This window comes from Pantherophis guttatus, chromosome 8, assembly GCF_059756535.1.
Source record: "Pantherophis guttatus breed Tessera chromosome 8, ASM5975653v1, whole genome shotgun sequence".
NCBI lineage: Eukaryota > Metazoa > Chordata > Lepidosauria > Squamata > Colubridae > Pantherophis > Pantherophis guttatus.
Genome location: NC_142070.1, coordinates 8,465,247 through 8,480,603, shown reverse-complemented (window position 1 = coordinate 8,480,603; position 15,357 = coordinate 8,465,247). Strand labels below are relative to the sequence as shown.

The window sequence follows — 15,357 nt, the reverse complement described above, 5'->3', positions numbered from 1 at the left end:
ATTTTTGTTATATTGGGGTTTGAGAATCTTAACAATAAATATCTACTGTGTTGCTATTAGGGATATGGTACTTTCCTATTCAGTCCTCTTAACCATAAAAATATGCATCTCCCCCAACATTGTTTGAATTTGTAACCTGTTTCTACTCCGAGTTTTTTTTAATGGAATATTCCAAAGCAGAAAAATGGACACAGAAAAATACAAAAATATCAAAAGAAAAGAAAAGAGTCGGAAGGGACCTTAGAGGTCTTCTAGTCCAGCCCTCCTGCTCTAGCAGGAGGACCTAAGCAGGCATAATGTGGCCCAACCTTTCCCAATCTGAGACCTCCAGAGATGTGTGGTTTTGACTTCCACATCTCTCAATAGGTCAGGAAGTAACATTTGGTATATCCAGCTTTGCATGGAAACCGTTTCTGGACTTTGTGCTTGTGACAGAAAAAAAAAAACTGAATCCTTGATGCTGGGTTTTAATGATTAATATAGTTATAATAATGGCTGGCATTTGTTAAATTGGTAAAGTAAAAAGTTGAGGTTGCAATTATATTTTGTACTTTACTGCACCGAAAAAAACCTGGAAGTTGATCCTGTTTTTTCCCCCTTTTATTTATTTTATTTATTTTATTTTATTAAAATGTATATGCCGCCCTTCTCCCGAAGGACTTGGGGTGGCTCACAAGTACAAATGACAATAAAAACAATATCACTAAATAGCATTAAAAATCCAATTTAAAATCCCACAGTTAACTAAAAAACCCAACCAGATCAGGTGATTTGAGTAAAAAGCCAGGTTTTAAGATCTTTGCGGAAGAAACGGAGATCAGGGGCTGACCGGAGCTCAGTGGGTAATTCATTCCAGAGGGTCGGCGCGGCCACCGAGAACGCCCTCAATCTGGGGGCCACCAGCCGATATTGTCTAGCCGATGGCACCCGGAGGAGGGCAGCCCTATGTGACCCCACTGGGCGGTGGGAAGCCGGTAGGAGATGGTTCTGCCCCTATACATCTCTTCTCCTTTTCTTATTTTCCCACCATCTCCATTTTCATCTGCATTTTACATTATGATCATTTTAATAAAATTATTTAAATTTAAAATTTAACATTAAATCTATTTTTTTTTAAAAAAAGGAAAGGACATTTTGGTAGGGTGGAAGTGAATGCCGTAATCCCAGGACTTCTTCACTTAATGACTCCATCTGGCATCTCCCAAACTGATGCAATGAGAGCGTGGAATCCCCAGAGGTGATTCTCAGCCAGCTATGAATTGTGTGTACGGTTGATGGAAGTAGATCAAGAACACGAACAAGAGTCTGCCTTGTTCAAATCTGTCTCGAGGCGAAACATTAATTCTGACCGCGAGGGAACTTCACGCAACTGTGCAAGCTGCAGGTTGTGGTGAATCACAGCTAACTTCAACATTGGTTGAATTTGTAACCTGTTTCTATTCTGAGTTTTTAAGTAGAATATTCTAAAGCAGAAAAACGGACACAGAAAAATACAAAAATATCCATAATAGAGTACTCAAAAGTATTTTTTTTTAATTTAGTTGGTTGATAGATCCTGTAGGCTACAGTTGTAGTAGCAGTAGTAATCTGTGATGATCCAGGGTGTGGCACAAAGGCAACACAGCCAGAGAATAAGAATGATTCCCTTTATTAGCTTCAACTTTGCCCCCATGTCCCTTTTACTCTCCAGTGTGGAGAAAAACTCACTCACAAGTCTGTAACACCTTTGGCTGAAAGTACTCCAGTCCAAGCGTTATAAGCAGAAAACTTCCAAATATAAATTCAACAAGGCAGGATAAAGTAATTAATCCGGCAGGGAAAGCAAGATAAGGAGTTCCAGAAGTGAAGTAGCACGCAGTAAATCAAACCAGTTGGGAGGATGCCAGGAACTCAGATAAAGCAGTTAACACAATGAATTCAGCATTTGTTTCCAACAACGGCCCCTCCCATTTGCCTCTCCTTTAAACTCCATCCCCAGGTGTGCCTTGTGAAGGGAATCGGGGCTCTTTCCTCCCTTGTGTAAGCCACACAACCCACGTTGCTCTCTTCTCCGTTCTTCCCTGCGTGCCCTAGGATGAGAAGGGGGTGGGCCTTGGTCTTCATCTGAACCCCCTCTCCCTTGCTCTACCTCTCCCCTGCTCTGCCCAGCCTGACGTTGCCCTTCCCCAGTTTCCTCCACAGCCAACAGAGCCACTCTCCAGCTCTCTGTCAGCTGTTTGTCTTCCCCCTCGGATTCAGACTCCGACAGGGGCATGACATAATCTTTCTTTCTTTCTTTCTTTCTTTCTTTCTTTCTTTCTTTCTTTCTTTCTTTCTTTCTTTCTCTCTCTCTCTCTCTCTCTCTTTCTTCCTTCCTTCCTTCCTTCCTCCCTCCCTTCCTCCCTCCTTTCCTTCCTTCTTTCTCTCCCTCTCCCTCTCCCTCTCTCCCTTCCTTGCTTCCTCTCTCTCTCTGATTTATTATAAATAAACCTGATTTATTACTAGATACCGGCAATTAATCTAAGTTGAGAGAATGCAAATTCTCGGAAGGCCTGGAAAGGTTGGATTTGCTTGTATGCCTGAGATGAGCAGTTACCTACTGTGTTTCCCCCAAAATAAGACTGTGTCTTATATTAATTTTTGCTCCAAAAGGCGCATTATGGCTTATTTTCCGGTTAGGTCTTATTTTTGGGGAAATACGGTACTAAACGCCTCCGTCTGCTGACAATCTTAACTGGGGCTTATTTTTTGGGAGTAGGACTTATGAGCATCCTGAAAAATCATGCTAGGCCTTATTTTCCGGTTGGGTCTTATTTTTGGGGAAACAGGGTATTTCTGCAAACATTTCAGTTATATTGAGGTTTGAGAATCTTACAATAAATATCCACTGTTTGACATTGATTTCGGATAGTGAAATGACGCGTTTGATTTCTGCTTTTTGTAAATAGTAGAGTTTCAGAAATTTTATGCAGATAAATTAAGAAGAGGAAGGAGGAGAAGTATTTTTGTTTGATAAGATAAATGGCAGCTTTTCTAAGAGAGAGAGATATATATTTTAACCATCTATCTTAAACATCGATCTGTATCCTGTAACTGTCAAGCTTGTGGCTTGGCTAAAACAGAGTCACATTAAAAGATTTTCTTCCCCAAACAAAACAAGTCTTACAGTTCTCTTTTTCTGCTTTGATCAAACATCGAAGATATTATTCTCTTTTTTTCTTCATTTGTGTTTGTAGATAACGAACCTTGTCTGCTCAAAATCTTGACTCTGAAAAACATGATGTCAAAGGCAGAGAGAAGAATCTTGGATGAATATCTGCTTTAATTAATGCTACACGGGCTGCAACTGGAGAAAATTTGATTTAGCCCAGTCTTTGGTGTCTACCTCTATTTTAAGAGTAGTGTGTAATTCGTGCTTTCTGTACCGGATACAGATGGATTCAATCTTCCAAGGTGTAGGATGAAAACTGTTCTGGCATTAAACCCCAGTACAGCCTTTGACTATTAGGGATATAGTACTTTCCGGTTCGATCATCTTAAACAATTAAAATATGCATCTCTCCCAGCATTGGTTGAATTTGTAATCTGTTTCTATTTGGGATTGTTTAATAGAAATTCAAAAACAGAAAAATGGACATAGAAAAATAGAAAATATCCATCATGGAGTACTCAAAGATTTTTTAAAATTTAATTGGTTGATAGATCCTGTAGCCTACAGTTGTTGTAGCAGTAGTAATTCTTTCTTTCTTTCTTTCTTCTTTCTTTCTTTCTTCTTTCTTTCTTTCTTCTTTCTTTCTTTCTCTTTCTTCTTCCTTCCTTCCTTCCTTTCTTTTTCTTCTTCCTTCCTTTCTTTTTTCTCTTTCTTTTTCTCTTTCTTTTTTCTCTTTCTCTTTCTCTTTTTCTCTTTCTTTCTCTTTCTCTTTTTTCTTTCTTCTTCCTTTCTTTTTTCTCTTTCTTTTTCTCTTTCATTTTCTTTCTTTTGCTCTCTCTTTCTTTTTCTCTTTCTCTTTCTCTTCTTTCTTTCTTTCTTTCTCTTTCTCCCTAGGTGGCTCAGTGGCTAAGACACTGTCGATCAGAAAGGTCGGTGGTTCGAATCCCTAGTATAGGTTTCCTGTGTGAGCAGGGGGTTGGAATAGATGACCGCTAAGGTCCCTTCCAACTATGTTACTGTTACTACTTTCTCTTTCTTTTTCTCTTTCTTTTTCTCTTTCTTTCTTTCTTTCTTTCTTTCTTTCTTTCTTTCTTTCTTTCTTTCTTTCTTCCTTCCTTCCTTCCTTTCTTTCTTTCTCTTTCTCTCTCTCTCTCTTTCTTTCTTTCTTCTTTCTCCTTCTCCTCCTCCTCCTCTCCTTCTCCTTCTCCTTTTCTCTTTTTCTCTTCCTTTTCTCCTCCTCCTTCCTCTGCTAAATTTATACGCATAAAATTTCTGAAGCTCTCATCATTATGCCCCTCCGGCATTAATACCAAGAATAAGAATACGTAATAGTTCCTGTCAGCTTCCAAAATCTAGTCCAGGGTTCAATAAAGCAATCCTTTTAACCAAGGCTTGCCAAGGGGCTGCTAATATTCCCTGCCCTACCCACTCAAAACCCCCACACTGTTAGAATTGGGTGTAGCAGCTGCTTCAGTTCATCAGCTCCTGCTTCCATTTCTGGTTATCTGACCCTACCCTTCATTCAATCTTTCGCATCACGTGATGCTCTTTCCTTCAGCTATTTAAAGGACAAGGGGAATTTCGCTTAAGCCACAGAGCTGAGACTGCAGTTAAAAGTACTGTACCAACTCGGGGCTGGACAAGGCTGCACCATGAGTAAATGTGTAAGTTCTGGGGTCTTTGTTTTTTTAATCAAAATTCCCAGCATAGGCTTGTAAGATGTAGAATGGTTCTCTTGCAGAGGAATTGATTGGTTGTTGATTGACAGCCACAAGTGTGGCTTTTCCTCTTTCGGGGTATTGCTTGAGGGACACAGCCGCTTTAATTTTTTGCAGCAAAAAAATATATATAAATAAATTACAAAGACTCTTGCTACATTTTAAAAACTGCCTCGTTTATTTTGGCATTTGGGTTTGAAGATCAGAATCCGCTTCCTTAAATTGCTTGGATGCATCTCTTTAATTGTTTCTGCTGTTTTTTTTTTTTTTTTGAGAAGGGGGAAATAAATACCCCATACTGTGTGCTTATTAATTGGGCTGCCTTCTGTTGTTAATACGAGTTTTATCAATATTATTTATTTATGTAATTTGTATACCGCCCTTCTCCAACAGGACTCAGGGCGGTGAACAGCCATGGTAAAACATAACATATAAAATTTAAAAGCAGTTTAAAAACATTAAATAATTTTGGCTATCCGTTTAAAACAACCCAGATTGTTTGTAATATGTAAACTCTTTTTCGACATGAAACATCTTGAGCGCACTGTACAGCTTATGCACGTGCGATTAAACAGATGCTTGATAGGTGCAGATTTATTTTTGTGCGCTCGCGCTCTAACTGAAGATAGAAGTTAGTTATTATAAAGGTTTTTCTACAAACTTTAGCTTGAGAAAGAGAACATTCATTTCATTTCATTTCATTTATTCGAATTTCTATACCGCCCTTCTCCTTTCGGACTCAGGGCGGTGAACAGCCAGATAAAAAACATCTATACAAACATCACGGTTAAAAAATAAAGTTAAAATAATTTATAAATTTGGCCCATAATTTAAAACTTGTCAATTAAAATAAATATTAAAAATTTAAAACTAACCCTAAAATCAGGACAGACCGGCTAGTTGAAAAAAATAAGTTTTTAGGGCCCGACGAATTCTGACCTCATCCTTTAATCTGGATTATATAGATGGCCTTTTACTTTTAATATTCACAGCATTAATCAGCCATTTTGGAACCAAGTCCTAAATATTTCCATCACCTAATCCGGGTGTCAGCACCCTGCGGCTCCGGAGCTATATGCGGCTCTTTGGGCCCTGTGCTGTGGCTCCTTGTCGGGTGATCCCACCACTGGGCTGGCCCCGCCCCTCACCCTTCCCTCCCAGTCACTCCTCGCCTGGCCTGAGAAGATAAAGGCGACAGCGGGGAATAGAGAAGCAGCCGGAGCAGAGACAGAGAGATACAGAGAGAGGGGGAGAGAAAGAGACAGAGATACAGAGAAAGGGGGGGAAGGAGGGAGGGAGGGAGAGATGTCAAAAGGGTTTTGTGGTTCCCCGTGTTTTTTAATAACCGGTTCTCCGCCCTAATGACCGGCTGGGTAGGCGTGATTAGGGGGGTAATGTATTTTCTAAAACTAGCTAATAATACCACTTTTTTTTTTTTTTTTGGAGTAGTAGCATAAAATTTTATATCCATGGAAAGATAATTTAATCAAGAATGTAATGCAATACCTTTAATGAAGGATTTGCTATTAGAATAGCAGTTACAGTATAAAGAAGAAAAGTGAAAAAACGAGATATACAAAAATGATCACCGTGTCAGTTAATACTTAGTTGGGTAACCTTTAGGGTGAATGACGGCCTTACAACGTCTTCCCATGGAGTGAACCAAGTCTTTGAGTTCTGCAGCTGTTCTCATGTGAAACCAAGATTGAATGATGGCTTCTATTAACTGGGTTTTATTGCTGGGTCGCTTCTGACTAACAAGTTTCTTTACTCAGTTCCATAGATTTTCAATTGGGTTAAGGTCTGGGCTACTCCCAGGCCATTCCAGCAGTGGAATAGGATTATCTTGAAACTCCCCCCCAAAAAAGTGGTGTTATTAGCCATCAAACCTCAAAAATACACCTTTCCCAAAAGATTTCCACAATTTTGGCCACTACTGTACATTCCATTACAATGAGGGTCAATCGGACAAGCAGTCCAAAGGGACAGCTTGTGGCCAATTGACCCCGAGCCACTGTCCAACATTACATTATATACCTTAAAATATCTTAGGAGCCACGGTGGCACAGTGGTTAGAGGGCAGTACTGCAGGCTACTTCTGCTGACTGCTGGCTGCCTGCAATTTGGCAGTTCGAATATCACCAGGCTCACGGTTGACTCAGCCTTCCATCCTTCCGAGGTGGGTAAAATGAGGACCCAGATTGTTGGGGGAAATAGGCTGACTCTGTAAACCGCTTGGAGAGGGCTGTAAAGCACTGTAAAGCGGTATATAAGTCTAAGTGCTATTGCTATTGCCAAAACCACAAAGCACAATACTTTCAGGATTCTGCCAACGTGCCATAGCAACTGGGGCCATTTTTGGTTCCTTTAACCTCAATGTTACAACATGGTTATTTTTACATGTGTTCCAAGCATATAGTTCCCCTTTTCCCGTCACCCTAACTCGCCGCATCTTGCAAGTTAAGCAACTGCCAGGGTTAAAAGCGCAATTTCAACATACTTGAAGGTCACAATCTCAGCACACAGATTAATACTGGTTTTATTGTAGGCCCTTCGGCCCTTAATAAACACGATAGTGCAAGTAAGTAGGCCTTTATTAAAGAACAGAGGTATGCCTTAATTTTTCTTCTCAAGTAATAAGCATCACGTAACAATCTGATCAGAAAGACCAAAAAATCTGGATAAGGTATGTGGCAATATATCTGGAGTCGACAGAAGAGAAGAGAACTGGAGAAGATAATAAAATACAAAAATACAAATACAAATACCTTGATTTACGACCACAATTGAGCTACATCTCTCTCATCATTAGCCTACTGCTAAGGTAGCCTGAAGATGGCTTAAGGCTTTTTGTGCAGAAGCGGTGCTTTCCATATTAAGCCAGGATACCGGGTTCTATGTGAAGAACGAAGAGAATATGGAAAAGGCCACCTGAGATGATGTCACGAGGTTGGGGATTACTTGATTCCAGATCATCAACAAGTCCATTGTGGGACTTCTTTTCGATGTTGTTATGTGACTCTGTGTCTCTTTCACATTTCAGATTTGACTGGGAAAGAGACTTACACCTAGCTTCTGTCTCTATCTATTTATCTATTTATCTATTTATTTATTTATCTATTTATCTATTTATCTATCTATCATTCATCTATCTATCATTCATCTATCTATCTATCTATCTATCTATCTATCTATCTATCTATCTATCTATCTATCTATCATCTATCTATCATGTATCTATCCTCTATCTATCTATTTATCATCTATCTATATCTTCTATCTATCTATCATTTATCTATCTATCTATCTATCTATTTATCATCTATCTATCTTCTATCTATCTATCATCTATCTATCTATCTATCTATCTATCTATCTATCTATCTATCTATCTATCTATCTATCTATCTATCATCTATCTATCTATCATCTATCTGCCAGTCTATCTCTCTGTCTCTTCTAAAATAGACTGGGTGAAATCAGGCTTAATAGCAGTAACTCTGAAAGGGATCTTGAGAGTCTTAGTGGACAACCAATTCAATATGAGCCAGCAATGTGAGGCGGCAGCCAAAAAAGCCAATGCAAGCCTAAATTGCATTAACAGTGGGATACAATCAAGATCAAGGGAGGTACTAATACCACTCTATATAAAGCCTTAGTAAGACCACATCTAGAATACTGCATCCAGTTCTGGTCGCCACGATGTAAAAAAGATGTGGAGACTCTAGAAAGAGTGCAGAAAAGAGCAATAAAGACGATTAGGGGACTGGAGGTTCAAACATACAAGGAAGGGTTGCAGGAACTGGGCATGTGAAGAGAAGGACCAGGGGAGACATGATAAGCAGTGTTCCAATATTTGAGGGGCTGCCACAGAGAGGAGGGGGTCAAGCTATTTTCCAAGGCCAGACAAGGAATAATGGATGGAAACTAAACAAGGAGAGATTCAACCTGGAAATAAGGAGAAACTTCCTGACAGTGAGAACAATCAACCTATGGAATGGAAATTGCCTTCGGAAGTTATGGAAGCTTCATCGCTTGAAACTTTCAAGAAGAGAGTGAACTGCCATTTGTCAGAAATGGGGTAGGGTCTCCTGCTTGGGTTGGGGGTTGGACTAGATGACCTACAAGGTCCCTTCCAATTGTGTTAATCTGTTAAACAAGATGACCGATCAACCCGAAATTGTCTATCTCTTCTAAAACAAGTCTTCTAAAACAGGCTGACTGATTAACCTAAACTTAGCTGCTGTCTCAAATGAGAAATCCTGTAACCCCAAATTCCCTTTGAATGGTCTGATGGAGGAGTCCACGTTCAAAACTCTTTTATCAGCCCTACCATGCCGTTTAAAATGTCCATCTTTTTTTTTATTTTCCTAGGGAGTGACCGCTACACAGTTTAAGCTTTATCCTGGAGAATCGCTCGTCGTGAAAGGGACAATTTTACCAGACTGCAAAGAGTAAGAGGAGGAATTGGGACAAAGTTTCATGGAATGGGGAGGTGGAGGAGGGAGAGGGCTATTTGGGCTTCCCTTCAATTCCCAGAAGTAAAAAAGAGGTCACAATGAACATTACTGTTGAATTCCCCCAACACTGTCAAACTATTTAGTAAGGCTGTTACTATTATTCTCATCCTTCCTGTTATCTATCTCCTTTTCTACTTATGACTATAACTTTGTTGCTTGTATCTTTACGATTTATATTCTTTTATTTAATTTCTTAGTATGATTTATGTTGATTGCTTACTTAGTATCCTATGACTAGCACCAGGTGTTGTAACTTATGATTTATGATGAATGTATTTTTAGGATGACTTTGATCATGATTTATCACTGATATCTTTTATGTACACTGAGAGCTTATGCACCGAAGACAAATTCCTTGTGTGTCCAATCACACTTGGCCAATAAACTATTCTATTCTATTCTATTCTATTCTATTCTATTCTATTCTATTCTATTCTATTCTATTCTATTCTATTCTATTCTATTCTATTCTATTCTATTCTATTCTATTCTATTCTATTCCATTCCATTCCATTCTATTCTATTCTATTCTCTATATTTATATCTATATCTATAATCTATCTATCATCTATCTACTTCTCTCTCTCTCTCTCTCTCTCTCTCTCTCTCTCTCTCTCTCTCTCTCTCTCTATCTATCTATCTATCTATCTATCTCTATCTGTCTATCATCTATCTATCCTCTCTTTCTTTCCATCTATTCATCCATCTCTATGTCATCATCTATCTCTATATCATTTGCAGTTAAATCTATCACAGTTTATGCAATGTATCCGGTAACTCTTTTTCCAAATGACAATTTTTATTAACGGGCCTAAAATTTTGCGAGCTGCAGCTCAAAAATGTTTATGCCTGTTAATAAAATCTGGAGTTAGAGAAGGAGCTGCCTCCTGATATTTTTTAAACAGCATAGAACAGTGTTTTTCAACTTTGGTTACTGGCTGGCTGGGGAATTCTGGGAGTTAAAGTCCACACTTTTTAAAGTTACCAAGGTTGAAAAGCCCTGACATAGACTAACATAACTCTCTTAACCTGTGGTGATGATTTCCAATTTTTGTGAGTTAAACAGGATGGCTGCATGAGAGTGAATTTTGGAGGAGCTGTTCAAACTTTAAAGGGGGAGTCAATGGCCTTAAGGCTGTACTGTACGGTCTGCCCTAATTTTGTTTAAAAATTCCTCAGCAAATGTCCTTGCTCTTCATCAGAGAGCAGCTATGTCCCCACACGCCCAAATCCAAAGAAGTTTTCCAGATGCTCTCCAGACAGTTCCTTGCAAAAATGGTTTCTCTTACGGCCATTAATCTTCTTCATATCCTTTTTTTAGCTGGGGAAGATTAGGAGATAGAAAACCTTTACCAAAATAACTTTTCAGTGCCTGGAAGTGGGCTGTTCCTTCCTTTTGGTTTTCCTAAGAAGAGATATCCCTGCCCATTCATGGTCTGATTTAAAACATTTCCTTCCTTCCTTCCTTCCTTCCTTCCTTCCTTCCTTCCTTCCTTCCTTCCTTCCTTCCTTCCTTCCTTCCTTCCTTCCTTCCTTCCTTCCTTCCTTCCTTCTTTCCCTTCCTCCCTCCCCTGTATTCTCCTTCCTTCTTTCCCTGTATTTCATCCCTCCCTCCCTCCTTTCTTTCCCTGAATTCCCCTCCCTCCCTTCCCTGTATTTCATCCCTCCCTCCCTCCCCTAAATTCCTCTCCCTCCCTCCCTCCATTCCTTCTCTGAATTCCCCTTCCTTCCTTCCTTCCTTCCTTCCTTCCTTCCTTCCTTCCTTCCTTCCTTCCTTCCTTCCTTCTTTCCCTGTATTTCGTCCCTCCCTCCCCTAAATTCCTCTCCCTCCCTCCCTCCCTTCCCTGTATTTCGTCCCTCCCTCCCCTAAATTCTTCTCCCTCCCTCCCTCCCTTCCCTGAATTCCCCTTCTTCCTTCCTTCCTTCCTTCCTTCCTTCCTTCCTTCCTTCTATCTTTCCCTGTATTTTGTCCCTCCCTCCCTTCCCTGTATTTCGTCCCTCCCTCCCTCCCATAAACTCCTCTCCCTCCCTCCCTTCCTTCCCTGAATTTGCCTTCCTTCCTTCCTTCCTTCCTTCCTTCCTTCCTTCCTTCCTTCCTTCCTTCCTTCCTTCCTTCCTTCCTTCCCTGTATTTTGTCCCTCCCTCCCTGAATTCCCCTCCCTTCCTCCCTCCCTTCCTTCCTCCCTTCCTTCTCTCTTTCCCTGTATTTTGTCCCTCCCTCCCTCCCTTCCCTGAATTCCCCTCCCTTGCTTGCTGGCTCTCTCACCTGTATTCCTTCCTTCCTCTCCCCCTCCCTCCCTTCCGAGTTCCTTCTTATCCCTTCCCCTCCCTCTGAAACTCCCCATTGTGTTCTGGCTCCTCTCACGCTTGTAATTCCACCCTCAGATTCGAGATCAACCTGGGTAAAGACTGTGATAACCTGGTGCTCCATTACAACGCACGTTTTGACTGCAAGGGCGATGTGAACACTGTGGTGTGTAACTCCAGGCGAGGCAGTGCCTGGGAGGCCGAGGAAAGACCACCTGACTTCCCTTTTCATCACAATTGTGAGGTTGAGGTGAGGATTTATTGGCAGGACATGAGACACAAAGAGGGGGGCAGAGGGTCACTAGAGCAGAAGTTGTATCTTTGTGACGCTCTGGAGGAGGGGTCGGCAACCTTAAACGCTCCAAGAGCCACAAAGGTCCTAACCGTGTTGTGGAATGTAAGGACTAAAAAACATTCCCAGGTCAGTCAGAGACAGATTTATTGCGCAAGGTTCAGAGCCAGATTTGTACCTGAAGCTTTGAACAACCAAAGAACTTTGATACAATGGTTCTTATACATTTCTAAGACAAAGGATTCAGTGAGATCATACATTTTCCATATATGGTTAATCATGAGATCATACATCCGATTTTCCTTATATGGTTACATACACTAGATAATAAGTTCATCTAATTACTTAAAGCATTAATCTTAGTTTACAAAATTATCTTAGCCGCACAACTTTTCTTAAGTACTCGGAGTTGCTAATGGGAGAGTTACTACTGTCCTTGGGTAAGTTTATTGGATTAAGTAACTCTTTGTAACATATAGGTCTTTGTGTCATTCACAGTGAGGTCACTCAGATGTTTTTCCATATGGCAGTCCTTTCCGTGACATCTAGGTCTCAGAAGATAAATTACCACTTAAGGGGTTTAACTGTTTGTTAATGTAATTTCCAACAAGCACTTTCCTCTCTTATAATAATGTGAATAGAGAGGGTCTCTCAGAATTCATGTATCCAAGCACGTCTTCCCCTTATAATAATATGAATAGAAAGGGTCCCCCAGAGCTCATATATCTGACTCTGTATGATTCCTATTTTATTCACATTATTGATTGGGGTTTTAATTTGTTTGGGCCAAAACTATTTAATTTGATTTTAATTCCACTTTTAAATTTTGTATGTATGTGTTTTATTGTTTGGCTGTGCACCGCCCTGAGTCCTTCGGGAGTAGGGCGGTCTGGAAATCAAATCAAATCAAATCAAATAAATTTCTTTTATCTACATTATTCTTTATTTGCTATATTTACCTCAACCGGAAGCCCCCGTTCAATTCTGGAGCCAACCAGAAGTCTGGTTCCTCCACCATAGAGTCTCCTCCTAGCATGGCGTCCTTTTTCTTCTACCTGTCCTAACTGAAAGCCCTATCAATTGTGGAGCCGACCAACAACAGGGAGCCGCTGCTGAGTCAGTGGTGAAATGTAAAATTTGTTACTACCGGTTCTGTGGGCGTGGCTTGCTGGGGGGGGGATTTAATGTGACTGAGTGGGCGTGGCCAACTTTAAAAAAAATTTTTTTTAAAGCATTTTTTCCTACAATCTCTGAGGTTGTAGAAAAAAAATGCTTTTAAAAGCCTCTGACGATCCCAGCTGAGCCGCGCGATCGTCAGAGGCTTTTTTTTTTTTACTTTTAAAAACATTTTTTTGGCTGAAGAGGTTGTAGAAAAAATGCTTTTAAAAATTAAAAAAAAGCCTCTGATGATCATACGGTTCAGCTGGGCATGGGGGGGAGCGGCAGGGATTTTTGCTACCGGTTCTCCGAACCACCCGCTGCCATCGCTACCGGATCGGGCGATCCAGTCTGAACTGGGAGCATTTCACCCCTGAGCTGAGGGATGAAAGAGCCACATGCGGCTCCAGAGCCGCAGGTTGCTGACCCCTGCTGTATAAAGAGGAAGGTTAATGCATTTAAGGAGGAACTTCCCTAACTGTACCATGTAAGGTCTATTCTACTTCAAAGTTAACCCTGGATTAGAACCTAATGCTCTTTCTTCATAGTGTAAAACATAACTTTGATAAGCATTCAGAGCCTAAGATCACCAAAGAGACTTTGATGTCCACCCTCAATCTTGGTTTTCTTTTGTTGTGATGTCTTCCAGATCACCTTCAGTTTTACGGACAAGGACATCCGAGTGAAAACGGAAGGGAGTGGAGAAATTATCTTCCCCAACCGGCTGGACCTTAATCTGATTGATTATCTTGGAGTGGATGGAGACTTCAGAATCAAATCGGTGACATTTCCCTGAGGAGAAACTGTCTCCCTTTTGGTCTTGTTCTCTGCTCGAATAGAATTGGTTGTCCCAAACAATTTGACACGATGTTCTAAGCAGGGGGTTGGACTAGAAGACCTCCAAGGTCCCTTCCAAGTTCCAACTCTGTTATTCTCTCGTTTTTTCTGGAATTTGTGCATTCCTTTTACCCATTTTTTTTGACACTTGGACTCCTTAAATTTTCACCCACTTTCTTGCCCATCTCACCTCAAGATCCGTTTCTTTGCTGTGCTGTCTTATGAATGCGCTTCATTTTCCAAGAAATAAAGACCTATGAAGAACACAGTTGTGGTTCATTTTTTGAAAATCAAGCTTTCCGTTTACATGTTGCCTGTTGCAGATGGAATCTGGGTCTTCCAAAGCTTTCAAAACACTTTGGAGATCTTTGCTAAGCTTAAATTAAAACAAAACTAACCAATCACAACAGGTTTCATGAGATCAACAGAACTGCTGAGATAGATGTATGTGCAGGCAGTCCTCGACTTACAATAGTTCATTTAATGACCATTTGAATCACCAGGAGATGGTCAGTTCTAGTCCCGCCTTAGGCATGAAAGCTGCTGGGTGACTTTGGGCGAATCACCAGGAGATGGTGAGTTACAACAGCAGTGGAAAAAGTGACTTATGATCGTTTTTCACACTTATGACCATTGCAACATGAAGATCCCCATGGTCACGTACGTGATCAAAATTCAGACATGTGGCAACTGACTCATATTTATGACAATTGCCGTGTGCCTGGGTCATTTCCCACCTTAGGCATGAAAGCTGGCTGGGTGACTTTGAACCAATCACCAGGAAATGGTGAGTTCTAGTCCCGCCTCAGACAGGAAACTTGACTGAGTGACTTTGGACCAATCACCAGGAGACAGTGAGTTCTAGTGCTGTTTTAGGTATGAAAGCCGGCTGGGTGACTTTGGGCCAATCACCAGGAGACAGTGAGTTCTAGTTCCGCCTCAGGCAGGAAACCTGACTGAGTGACTTTGGGCCAATCACCAGGAGATGGTGAGTTCTAGTCCCGCCTCAGACAGGAAACTTGACTGAGTGACTTTGGACCAATCACCAGGAGACAGTGAGTTCTAGTGCTGTTTTAGGTATGAAAGCCGGCTGGGTGACTTTGGGCCAATCACCAGGAGACAGTGAGTTCTAGTTCCGCCTCAGGCAGGAAACCTGACTGAGTGACTTTGGGCCAATCACCAGGAGATGGTGAGTTCTAGTCCCGCCTCAGGCAGGAAACCTGACTGAGTGACTTTGGACCAATCACCAGGAGACAGTGAGTTCTAGTGGTATCTTAGGCAAGAAAGCTGGCTTGCTGACTTTGGGCCAATCACCAGGAGATGGTGAGTTCTAGTCCCGCCTTAGGCATGAAAGCCAGCTGGGTGACTTTGGGCAAATCACCAGGAGATAGTGAA

General features: G+C 41.0%; 1 protein-coding gene across 1 annotated transcript; it reads left to right on the top strand.

Annotated features, from left to right (window-relative positions):
- The first annotated feature begins 4,680 nt into the window (after positions 1–4,680).
- LOC117673697 (galectin-1-like) lies at positions 4,681–14,228 on the top strand. Its single transcript, XM_034431231.3, has 4 exons — positions 4,681–4,794; positions 9,223–9,302; positions 11,754–11,925; positions 13,775–14,228. The coding sequence occupies exons 1-4, from the start codon at positions 4,783–4,785 to the stop codon at positions 13,919–13,921; spliced, it is 411 nt and encodes a 136-aa protein (XP_034287122.2). The 5' UTR covers positions 4,681–4,782; the 3' UTR covers positions 13,922–14,228.
- The last annotated feature ends 1,129 nt before the right edge of the window (positions 14,229–15,357 follow it).